Below are 12323 nucleotides of genomic sequence, written 5' to 3'. Positions count from 1 at the left end.
GGAGTGGGGGAGGGAGGAGAGGGGAGGGGAGGTTTGAACCTCAGAAGTCCCACTATAATTTTCTATTTTCTTTTAAAAGTCATGCGGAAGGATGGGGGTATAGCTTGGTTGGTAAAGTACTCGCCTAGCATACACAAAGCCTTGGGTTTAAACCCGGTATTGCATAGATGGATATGGTGGTGTAAGTCTGCTATCCTGGCACTTGGGAGCTAGAGACAGGAGGATCAGAAGTTCAAAGTCACTGGGTGTGGTTGTGCACGCCTTTAATCCCAGCACTTGAGAGGCAGAGGCAGAGGATTGCTGTGAGTGCGAATCTGGGACAGCCAAGGCTACAAGAGAAACCCTGTATCGAAAAACAAAACAAAAAAGAAGAAGAAGGAGAAGGAGAAGTTGTTCAAAGTCAGCTTTGGCTACATCATGAGTTCAAGGCTAGCCTAAGATATATGAAATTCTCTCTCAAAGAGAAGAAAAAAGGGGGGCTGGAGAGATGGCTCAGAGGTTAAGAGCACTGACTGCTCTTCCAAAGGCCATGAGTTCAATTCCCAGGAACCACATGGTGCCTCACAACCATCTATAATGAGGTTTGGTCCCCTCTTTTGGCTTGCAGGCAGAATACTGTATACATAATAAATAAATCTCTAAACAAAGAAAGAAAGAAAGAAAGAAAGAAAGAAAAGAAAAAGGTAATACAGAGCCAAAGGGGCAGGCACACACATACTTCTCAACACGTGGAAGGCTGAAGCAGGAGCAATGCCACGAGTTCCAAACCAGCTTGGTTATTCTGTTAAAAAAAAGACAAAACAAACAAACAAAAACCTTATCTCAATAAATAAAATCAAGCAATACTGTAGGCAGAGGAAAGGAACCTTAACTGCCTATAAGACAGGTGACACGGCCAGGCCAGAGCAGATCTGCAAATCACCAAGCCCCAGTGGCTTTGACAGAAGGGTGGAAGGGGGCTCCGGGCCTGCGCTTGCCTGGGAAAGGGCAGTGGAGCTCAGGCACACACCTGTAAGTGCACACAAATACCAGCTGATGGAATAGACAGAGGGGAGGACTCCAACCAAGCCAGCTGGCCAGCCCGAGGCACCTCTGGACTCTTCAGAAAGTGAGGTTAGGGCTTCGTGTCCCCCTGGGACACCAGGCTGGATGAGTGCTAAAACCAGCGTATATTAGGAGAATCTAGACAGTGAAATCTCCTAGACGTGGAGGCCCTGACTGTGTGGGGTGGGGAGAGGATGAAGTTCCTGCTGCCTCAGGAATGGGAGACCCAGCAGAAGCACCTGATGAAAAAGAGAATTCAGCTGGGGATATCAGCTTTTATTACTGGGTCTCATGGATCCTGCCTGAGGAAGGTCTGAGCTGAGCAAGCCCTGTTTCTATTAGGCATGGGGAGCCTGAGGTAGGTAGGGAGAGCTGGGTGCAGATGTGGGAAAAACATGTGCATCCTTTGGAGAAAGGGAAGGCACCAGGCTCAGTCCTGGCCAATGAGAGCAAATGGATTCACCCTGAACAACTGGCTAAGAGCCCATTAAAAATAGTAATCTCTGTCTCTCTGTCTCTGTGTATCTCTGTGTCTCTCTGTATGTCTCTCTGTCTCTGTCTCTCTCTGTCTCTCTCTCACACACACACACACACACCTAAAAAGGGCACATACAAAGGCTGCTACTATGACCTTTTTTTTTTTTTTTTTTTTTTGAGCTTCTCTGGACCAACTGTGGCCACATCTTCTGCAACTGCAAGGAGCCATCTGAGAGTAAGAACAGAAAAGAAAGGACAGGAAGATGGCTTAGAAACCAAGAGCTGCGCTGGCCTTGTTGGTGTACACTAGTAATGTCAAGAGTTGGAGCCCAGTCTGGACTACAGAATGAGACCCTATCTTGGAAAGAAAGAGATGGCACCGTGGACCAGCCTCAGCTACATAGTGTATTCGAGGCTGGCTTGGGCTATATAAGATGCCATATAAATCAAGAAACAAAGAGGGAGGGAGAGAATGAGGAAGAGAAGACAAACGAAACACCGCTGACTACATCATCACCTGAGTCTCACAGATCCAGCCATACCTGAGGCAGGCGCTGGCTTCATTTTAGGAGCCAGATCACTTCCCTTTATTGTTTATGCTAAGTTTTATTGCAGGTGAAAAAAGATCTAACCTAGAATTCAGATGGACAGTACAGCTCTGTAGAAACACCCTGTACAGTTTGAGCTGTCAGCTCTCCCGGGACTCCTGGGTACATACACACTGCCTTCCCCTTAGCTTGACACTGGAGCAATGCCTGCTCTTTGCCAGGACCAACATTACTCAGTCCCACAAGATAAATGGACTTGAAGCCTCTTCGGCAGTGGACAAACTTAACCTTCCTAAGTGTGTTTCCCAGTAAAAACAAAATCTGGAGAGACCATAGAGCAAGGTGAGGAAGAATCTGCCAGGACTGGAGGCACTCATACACCGGGGAGCATCCAGGCTAAAGCAGCCATTCCCCTCAAATGTAAAACCCACAGAAAACATTCTGGGGGGGATTGGGGTGGGATGTTTGTCTCTGTCAAGCCAATGTGTCTTCCTTGGCTTTTCCGCCTTCGCCCCAGTCTCATTCTTTAGTCCCAACTCCACCTTCCTCAGTTGCCCAAATCCTGTTTGGAGACAGGGACTGAGAGAGGTGGTGAGTGTTGCAGGTGCCAGCTCTTCGGACCTGGAATCATGAGTAGCAGAGGCTGTAGCGCCTTTAAATAGAGCCTCCTTGCAGGAGGGCAAACACATTCCAAGCGCACTTAAAGACGCCCAAGCATGACCCGGCCAGTGGCCTTCGCTCCCCCAGCCATTTTTCCGGACCCGGCCCAATTCTGGAAATAATATTAATAGCTTAGTGAGGCATTTTTGGTGTACAGATTACTTTGTGGCCTTAGAAGGCAAAGGTGGGCCCCGGCGAGTTGGTAAGCATTTGCTACCAGGTCTGACCACCTGAGTTCCATCCCGACATATACAGGGTGAAGGGAGAGAACGGATTCTCACAACTTGTCCTCTGACTTCCATGAGTGTGCTGTAGCACTTCCTCACACATGCACACTCACAGTAAATATATAAATGTGATTTTTTTTTTTTTTTTTTTGAGCCTGGGTAGCCATGGCTGGCCTCAAATTCTCAGATAGCATTTGCCTGCCTCTACTTCCCAAATCCAAATGGGACTAAATGGGAGTGTCACCACTTAGAAAGAAAGCCTAAAACTAAAAACAAAACAAAGAAGAAGAGGAGGAGGAGGAGGAGGGGAGGAGGAGGAGAAAGAGGAAGAAAAGCAAGGGTCTTTACTGCTTCTTTCCCACTTCAAGTGGGAGAAATGAGGGGCCAGGGAAGAGACTTCTCACGCGCCAGACCACCTATTGGGTCTTTGCACTCCTCTTGCATCCCAGTGACTAGCAGGAGGCACCAGTCCCGAGGCAGCGGCATCTGCAACTCAACCGGCTGGAAGGGGTAATTGAATAGGCGATGCCCCTAGGAGGCTCCTGGCCCCGCATTGGTCTAGGGGACTTCCTCGTGTATTCCGACTTTAACGCAACCAAGTTCCCAGCCTTGGTTCATCTCTCAGACTCCGTGAGGAAGACAAGGGCCAACTTTCTCCTTTGTTTTAAAAGATAAAAGGACAATCCAGCTAATTTCTCCCTTGAGGCTTGATAAAGTTAAGGCTGGCAGCTGAGATGCACCTCGGGCTCGCTTCCTAGAAGTTGCTCAGAGCAAATCTCTGGAACTGTGAATGGAGGGGGACGGGGACGGGGGAGGGGCGCGGGAGGGCGCGGGGGCTAGGAGGAGCAGGGGGTAGGGGCGGGTTCCGCCCTGAGGAGCAGGGGACTCAAGGAAGGGGGCTTTTTAATGGGAACTTCTGAGCTCCGCCCAGGACAGAAGGCCCCTAATTCTCACATCCCCCAAAGCGCGTTATGAACTTGGTGCGCATGATCTCACTGCGCTGGGCCAGACTTTCAGTGCACCCAGGACGCCTGCACCTCCTTCCCGCAACTTCCCACCCGCGGCGCGGCAAGCCCCTGACTCTGTTCCCGATCTCCCGGTCCTCGGAGACGAAGGACCACCGCTCACATTTTGAACATGCTCTCCAGATCCTTGATTAGGCGGCGGCTGAACTCCGGGAACTCGGTGTAGGGGTTGAAGACCTTGGAGCGGCGGGACCGCGCTGCGCCTAGGTGGACGTCTAGCCTGCGGCTCAGCCGGGCGCTCAGCTCGGCGTCCGCGGTGGCCGCGGGCGGGTGGGCAAGCGGTACTGGCTCACCGTACCCTTCTGGGACAGCGCGGGGTGTGGGCTGGAAGCCGCCCAGGTCGGTCTCTGCCGGCGCCTCTAGTCTCAGCCGGCGCTGCAGCTTGCGGGCCAGTTCCTCGCCGGACATGGTGGCGGGCGGTGGTGGCGGAGCTGGGATGCGCGATTCGGCACGCGGACGCAGAGAGCTGTGCGCTCTTTACAGGCTCGTGGCTTTGTGACGCTTGGTGAAGACATTCGGGACCCGGCGGTTGGGTAGAACAGCAGGTAGGCGGGGCGGGGTGGAGCTGTGGGGTGGAGCGGCTTTAAGGAGGCGCGGGAGCAGTGGGACCGACCCCTTGCTGGACAGAGGACGAGCGAGTGTCTGCGCGTCCTAGGGGTCGTGTCTGCCTAGCCCTCCCAGAGGCTGGGGACTGGATCCTGCTCAGTCCCCCAGTCTAGTCTTGAACCCTGAAATTAACTGACCTTGCGGCCAGAATCCGCCGTCGGGGATCTGGGGAACCTTGCGGTCCCCTGGAGACCTGGAGCAAGGGAGTTAAGTTTGGCATCCTGGTGACATCTCTACCCCCCTACGTGTGTTAGCGACAGTCATCGCCTTGAGGCCCCGGATTAAGAGATGCCCCCGGCAGAGCAGAGCTACTTTTCTGTAGCATTGAAATGTTTCCACAACAAACTAAAAATATTAAACACAAATAAACAAATTGAGAAAAACCTCCTGATTCTTGATTCCCCAGAGGAAAGAGACCAATACAGCAGATATCTTGGCTTTTTCATCCTTTCCCTTTTTTTTTTCTTTCTTTCTTTTAGAACAAGCGATTGAAGTAAAAACAAGTAGAGCCTCCATCATTCTCCCTAAGGAAAGATGTGGTGCGAATGGGGGTTACATCAGCCAAACGTGGTGGAGAAGCAGCTTGTAAACACGATAGTGGCTACACTAGGGACCAGCTCTGCATTTGTGGGCTGAGGACTGGGGTGTGTCTGTGGTGTGTGCCTCAGAAATGGATGATCTGGTAGCTTGTGCATCTTAGGGGCCATAGGGGAGATTCAGAGCCTGCGTGTGCTCTGATGAAAGCATAATTTGATTAGCTAGGCGAGGGGCACATGCCTATAGCCCCAGCACTCAGGAGACAGAGACAAGAGAATGCCAGGGCCGGAAGCCAGCCTGGGGTTCCTATCAAGACCCTCTGTTTGGAAACAAAGCAAAAAAGAAATTAATGGAGGGGTGTGTGGCTCGAGGGCAGAGTGCCAGGGCTTAGCTTGAGAGAGGGCCTTTGTTTAATCCCTAGCATGCACAAAGTAAAATATGTGTTTCTTTTTTTAAAGCTGTTCAAGAAAATGTCATTAAATAAATGTACTTTTCGTGGGCATAGTGGCTCATGTGAGCCTGTGGTTCCAGCACTTGGAAGGCTGAGGCAGGAGGATCTTAGCAGCTTGGTTGGACTATATTTATACAGTAAGACCCTCTGCTTCAAAAACCAAACATGGAGCCAGGTGCTGTGGAGCACACCTGGAATCCCAGCACTTAGGGAGGCAAGAGGCAGGAGGATCTCTGTGAGTTTGAGGCCAGCCTGGTCTACAAAGTTAGTCCAGGACAGCCAAGGCTACACAGAGAGACCCTGTCTCAGAAGGAAAAAAAAAAAAAAATCAAACCAAAAACACTTATGTGGTGAACAGCCACGGTAGCAGATCTTCGCGCTTGCCATGAAGGAGAGCCTGGGTTCAAGATGGAGTGTGTATGTAATGGTTCAAAAGCCATTGGGTGCCTGGCAAGATGGGCTAGTAGGTAAAGGTATATTGTGTGACAAAACTTTTCCTGGGGAGACAAAACATGCTCATCTACTCATCCTAGACAGGGAACCCACCACAGACCAGATACCAGCAAGGTTCAATTTGGTGAATCAATGGGTTTTATTGGGGTTACTTACAAGAGCAGAAATGACTCAAAACCAACAGCATCACCGACGCCCACCTTAGCATGGGTGACACAAAGCTGGGGACCTGGAGCACACTACACAGCACAACAGGCTGGGCAGTGTCCTCTCCAGGTGCCTCTGTCGGTCTAAACCTCTCCCAGGCGGCTGTTCTGATCTGAGTCCTCTGCAGCTTTTCTCCTCTGAGAGTTTTCCTTGAAGCTCTGCTTGTCCGAGTCTTGGTAGCAAGGCTCATCTGAGAGCCTTCTTTGTAGCTGGGCTCTGTTGCCTCTGGCAGGGAGGGGCCTAGTGAATCCAGTCCATTTCAGGGAGTTCCTGAACCTATCTTCTTGTTGTTTACCTCTCCTGGCATGAGGAGCTCCTGTGGAGGATGAGATGTTTAGATCTTGAAGGAGACTGTCACACAAGGTGTTTGCTGCCAATCCTGACAGCCTGAGTTCCATCTCCAGGACCCACCTTGTGGAAGGAAAGAACTGACTGCAGAAAGCTGTCCTCAGACCCTCACACATATCCACCATGGCAAGCACCCACCCACCCACATACATACACAAAACAAAGGAATATAATTTTGTGTTTTGGAGGCTAGGTCTCACTATGTAGTTCTGATTTTTTCCCATAACTCACTATGTAGACCAGGCTGGCCTCAAACTCACCAAGAGCTCGCTGCCTCTGCCTCCTGAGCACTGGGATTTTTTGTTGTTTTGTTTGTTTGCTTGCTTGCTTTAACTATTAGGCAAAGCTGAAGAGCTAGCTCAGTGATTAAAAGCTCTAGCAGCTGAGGTCCCTGGTTCAGTTCCCAGCACCCACACTGAGTGGCTCACACCCACCTGCCACTCCAGTTCCGGGGGATCCAACATCCTCATCTGGCTCCTGTGAGCACCCCCCCCACACAACACACACATCTATATACATACATGCATGCACACACACACACACACACACACACACACACACACACACACAGATAAAAGTGAATCTAAAAAAGAAAACTAGAAATGCCATGAAGAAACATAGGGAGGGTTTAGTGTTTTGCCTAGAGCAGTTGTGACTTGATTATCTCATTCCATGATCTCATTTATTTTGCTAATATTCTTCTGGAGTGGCTGAGTAATTTCTCCATTTCATAGGAAAAATCAATTATGTTTCTTATTTGTTCTCTCTGTGTCTCTCTCTCTCTGTCTCTCTCTCTCATTTTTAGACAAGGTCTCATGTAGCCCAGGCTACTCTCAATCTTCTATGTAGCCAAGGATAGCCTTGACCTCCTCATCCTCCTGCCTCTACCTCACGAGCATTGTGATTACAGGCCTGCACCACCAAGCCCAATGTAAAGCTTGTTTTAACTCCAAGACTTCTGGCCCAGTTAAGTTTCTACGTAACAAGCCATCCCCAAACTCAATGGCTTCAGATGAGATGGTTACTTTGCTCACACATCTGCACTTAGGGCAGAGCTCTGTGGAGAAACCTCAGATCTATTTCAGTTAGTATATACTAAGACAAAGAATGGGGCTTGAGGGGTGGCTCCGCAGTTACAAGCACTGGCTACTCTTGCAGAGGACCTCAGTTGTGTTCTCAGCACCTTTGGGGGTGGCCCCCAACTGCCTGTGACTCCAGTTCCAAGGGATCTGACACCTCCTGGCCGCCTCAGGGACCCACGCCTCGGCTCCAACCTACATTCACAGTCATACACACTCTTAATTACTAAAAATAAGTTTAAATAAATAAAGGACCGAAGAAAACATCCTCTGGTACCTTGGAGATGACATTTGAGTAATGATCAGCAGGAAATGAGGGGGCCTAACAGGTGTGGGCTTGCCATACCAGTCATTTGGAAGTGGTTGGCATCAAAATTTTCCCTTTGCTGCCAGCACACTGTTCCTCACAGTTGTGTCCTGTTTCTAACAGCTAGACAGCCTTGCACCTGTGATACTCCTGGCCCAGCCCTTGAGGTCCAGAGCTGGCTCAGCTGCAGCAGAAGCCTCTGAAAACCAGACATTCAAATGTGGAAGCAAAAGTCTGGGGGCTCTATGCCTCAGACCTTCTGGGTCGGGTTATCAGGCTTCAGTCCCCAGAGATGCACATCTCCTGTAGATAGCTCTGGCTATCTACAGCTGCGATTTGGGGGACCGTCCAGAGCCTAGGGACCACAGGACATACCTAGGGCCTACTGCAGACCCAGGCTACCTGGGTGACAACAGCTATCTTAGAAAGCCAAGAGATTCTAGGATGATGCTAAAAGAAAAACATGGGTCAGGCAGCGGTGGCTCACACCTTTAAGCACAGCACTCAGGAGGCAGAGACAGGTGGATCTCTGAGTTCAAAGACTGCCTGGTCTACAGAGAGAGTTCCAGGACAGCCAGGGCTACACAGACAAATCCTGTCTTGAAAGAATGAATAAAAGAGAGAGAGAGAAAAGAACATGGAAAAATTCTTTTGAGGCATCCCTTGCTGTGAGGCACAGCCTCTTGGCTCAGTCTCCCAGATGTGGAGATTACAGACATCACCACCACAGCTGGCATCTTAGCTGGGTCTCTATTGCTGTGATAAAGACACCACTATCGGAAGCAATATGCCCTAGATGAATAGATGACAAGGACATCATCTTCATCTCTGTCCACCTGGACACAGCACTGATGGTCAGACCATCTAACAGAAGACTTTAAATTTTTTTTATTTTACTTTTGGTTTTTTGAAGTAAGCTATCATGTATGCCACGCTGGGCCTTGAACTTACTGTGTAGCTAAGGCTGGCCTTGAATTCTTCCTGCTTTGCCTTTACTTTCTAAGTGCCTGGATGACAGATGTTTTCCATCATCCTCTGCTGAGTATTTTAAACTTTCTAGTACCCAATGTAAAAGGAAGGTCTGAATGAAGTTCATAGCTTAGTGAACACTTAGCATGCATAGGTCCTGGGCAGACCTCCAAGGCCTCCAGCAACTAACTAACTATCTCTCTCTCTCTCTCTCTCTCTCTCTCTCTCTCTCTCTCTCTCTCTCTCTCTCTGTCTCTCTCTGTCTCTCTCCTCTCATACACACACACAGAGACACACACCCTGATGAAAGTAATTTTAATATATTTTATTTTATTTAACCCAGTATGTGCCCAATAGTATCATCCCAACATGTGGTTGTTAAGGAAGTTTTGGGTTCTCAGTTATGTAAACATGTTTTTGTTTTAATCCCAGGTGTGGGATATGAGGGCTGATCCAGACTGTCCAGTGCAGCAGACAACAGGCCTCGTGCTGGTTCTGAGAGGGGCTCTTTGCCAGCTGCAGATAGTCCACCAATTCTGAGGACTCTGGAGAGGGAATAAATGCCAGGTCCAGAGAAAGACTTGGGGTTCAGGAAGAAAGAATGCTGTTGTCCCTCCCTGCTGCTCCCCTGCCCCCTGCTGCTCCCCTCTGCTGCTCCCCTGCCCCCTGCTGCTCCCCTCTGCTGCTCCTGGTTGCTGTTGATGCAGTTTGATGAGAAGTTGGAGACGGCCTGAAATGAGGATCGGACTTACCCCAAGGAACCCGAGGACCCTAAATATCAGGAAATAGCCAAAAAGAACTACACCCCTTCTCCCTCTAGCCTTTTCCCCCCTGTCTTGTGTTGGAGTGTTGGAAGGGATTGGGGTGAAAAAGGGAGGAAGAGCTATTAAGAAACCACAACTGACCATGGCCAACTGACCATGGCCACAACCTCAGATGATTGTTTCATTGATGGAAAGATGATTAACATCGCACATAGAATCAGTGGCAGCCTTTCCTTGTGTGTGAGTCAGGCTAGGGCTTCAGGGATTGAGCTGATCCCAGCCCCTCCCTCCTTGCCTTCACTCCCCCCCCCCCTCTCTCTCTCTCTCTCTCTCTCTCAGAAACAAAACAATAAAACCAAACCCAACCAACAAAAACAGGGTCTCATGTCACCCACAGTGGCCACAAAATTACTATGTAGTTGAGAATGACTTAAATTTCTGATCATCCTGCCTCTATCTCCCTGCAGGAATTACAGGGATGTGCCACTTCAATTAGCCCCTTTCTTTCTTTCCTTCCTTCCTTTAAGTGGCATTTGACGCATTCACACCGTTGTGCAAATACCACTTCCTTGTAGTTCCAAAAGGTAGTCATCATCCAGAAAAATACTTGCATGCCTTAGGACATCATTTCACACGCCAGCCCTCTAGCTCCTATCTCTCTCATTCTGTTTCTATCTCCATAGATTTAGTTGGTCTATGTATTTCTTTCTTTCTTTTTTTTTTTTTTTTCCTTTTTTGGTCTACGTATTTCATTCAAAAAGATTCACGGCACATTTGAATAGGTGTTTGGCTTCTTTCACTTTCTAAAATCGTCTCCAGGGTTCACTGTCTGAAAACTACAGGAAAAGAAGACACAGGTCTTCAGGGGTTCTCTGTGTAGCCCTGGCTGTCCTGGAACTCTCTTTGTAAACCAGGCTGGCCTTGAACTCACATCCACCTGCCTGCTTCTGCCTCCTAAGTGCGTGGTGTGCACCACCATGACATGAGTCTTGTGATCTGTTTCTTCAACACATGGAACTATTCTTGGGCTGTGCCTGCACCCTCATCCCAGGTGTGGTGGATAGGGGTGAGTTTATTTCCAATTGCTTGTTATTGCTTACTGCTGTTGTTCGAGCAAGGGTTTATATGCCTCTGTGGAAAAGCATGTTTTTTTGTCACACGCAGCTTGTCCTTGTGATTGTAGACTTTACTCTTGTGATTCTTCTTAACCCTCAAAATGAATTGTCAGATGCTCTGAATAAAGCTGGCTATTGCATGAGACTTCCGTCCACCTCCTTTATTGGCTCCATTCTTCTAGGTCCCATCATGTCTAGGTGGTGACAGTTCACCTAGGTAGTGTATGCAATAGGTACTCATCTTTCTCTCTCTCTCTCTCTCTCTCTCTCTCTCTCTTTTTTTTTTTTTTTTTTTTTTTTTTTGGTGGCAGAATACTTTTCCATTGGATGAATGTAGCATCTTTTATTATTTGGTGGGATTTTGGTTTATTTTCACCTCCTAAATACAAAGAGTGAGGCTTCTGTGGAAGTTCATGTTCCATCTCCATGTGGACGTTCAGCTTTGATTCTCATGGATCTGTATGATTTGCTAGGTGAGACGATGTTCCTATACTCAGCCTTCTTAGGGACTGTTGAGTTGTTTCCCACAGCAGCTTCACGTGGTATTGTGGTGGGTCTCTAGAGGAACTGGGATGCACAGAGATGCTGAAGAGGAGGTTCCTATGGGAACTGGCTCCAGAGATCGTGGGGGCCGAGAGGTGGGCTGACCTGCTCCCTGGGAAATCAGGTACTGGGTGGGATTCTGTCCAGTGTGCTCCAACGTGAGGAGCAGGAGCACTGAGGATGCAAATCCCAGTGTGAAGGAGAGGAAGTGGCCCAGCTTACTGAGGCAGGAGCGAGTCATATTGCCACCTCCTTCAAAGGATGCCACCCATATTGGGGAGAGCAGTCCTAGTACAGTTAGGCATGAATATTTGAAAAACTTCACACACATTCACAAAGAGGAGAAGAAATGTTTAAAAATAATTAGAGCTGGGGCTAAAGAGATGGCTTAGTGGTTAAGAGCACTGCTTACTCTTTTTAAAGGGCCTAAGTTCAGCTCCCAGCTCCCAGCTCCCAGCTCCCAGCTCCCAGCTGTCTGCAACTCCAGTTTCAGGCACACACACACAGGCACATGCACACACACACACACACACTCACATAGACACAAATAAATTAAAATTAAGTATATATAACATGAATTTATATTCAGAGCTATAAGATTGTAAGAAAACATGAACATTAACTGAAATGAATGAGCTACAGGTAGTTTTAATTAACTGACAAAATCCTGCTGAGCATAAAACTTACAAAACAATAGGGCTAAAAACTTAAAAAAACAAGCCAGGTGTGGTGGCATTTGCCTTTAATCCCAACACTCTGGAGTTGTGGGCAGGCAGATCTCTGTGAGTTCAAGGCCAGCTTGGTCTACAAAGTGAGTTCAGGACACCTTGTCTCGGGGGAAAACAAAAACGTACAAAAATAATAGGACTAGTAAGGAGTAAGGGTGCAGTTTAGTAGCAGAGCATTGGCTTAACATTCAAAGTCCTGGGTCTGGCCCCAAGCAACCAAGCAACACACACACAC

At 48.6% G+C, this 12323-nt stretch overlaps 1 protein-coding gene across 2 annotated transcripts in view; it reads right to left on the bottom strand.

Moving 5' to 3' along the window:
* The window catches only part of Efhd1 (EF-hand domain family member D1), a 40342-nt gene extending 35842 nt beyond the window's left edge, over window positions 1-4500 (bottom strand). The window contains exon 1 of one of the 2 annotated variants that reach the window (XM_051154262.1): window positions 4280-4500. In XM_051154262.1, coding sequence (XP_051010219.1) covers window positions 4280-4389 — 110 coding nt within the window. In that variant the 5' untranslated portion in view covers window positions 4390-4500. Of the gene's footprint in view, window positions 1-4084 lie in introns of both variants that reach the window. The other variant, XM_051154261.1, reaches the window with a different exon arrangement.
* Window positions 4501-12323: the final 7823 nt, after the last annotated feature.

This window comes from Acomys russatus, chromosome 12, assembly GCF_903995435.1.
Source record: "Acomys russatus chromosome 12, mAcoRus1.1, whole genome shotgun sequence".
Classification (NCBI taxonomy): Eukaryota; Metazoa; Chordata; class Mammalia; order Rodentia; family Muridae; genus Acomys; species Acomys russatus.
The sequence above is the reverse complement of the archived record's forward strand: the minus strand, read 5'-3'. Positions and strand labels throughout refer to the sequence as shown.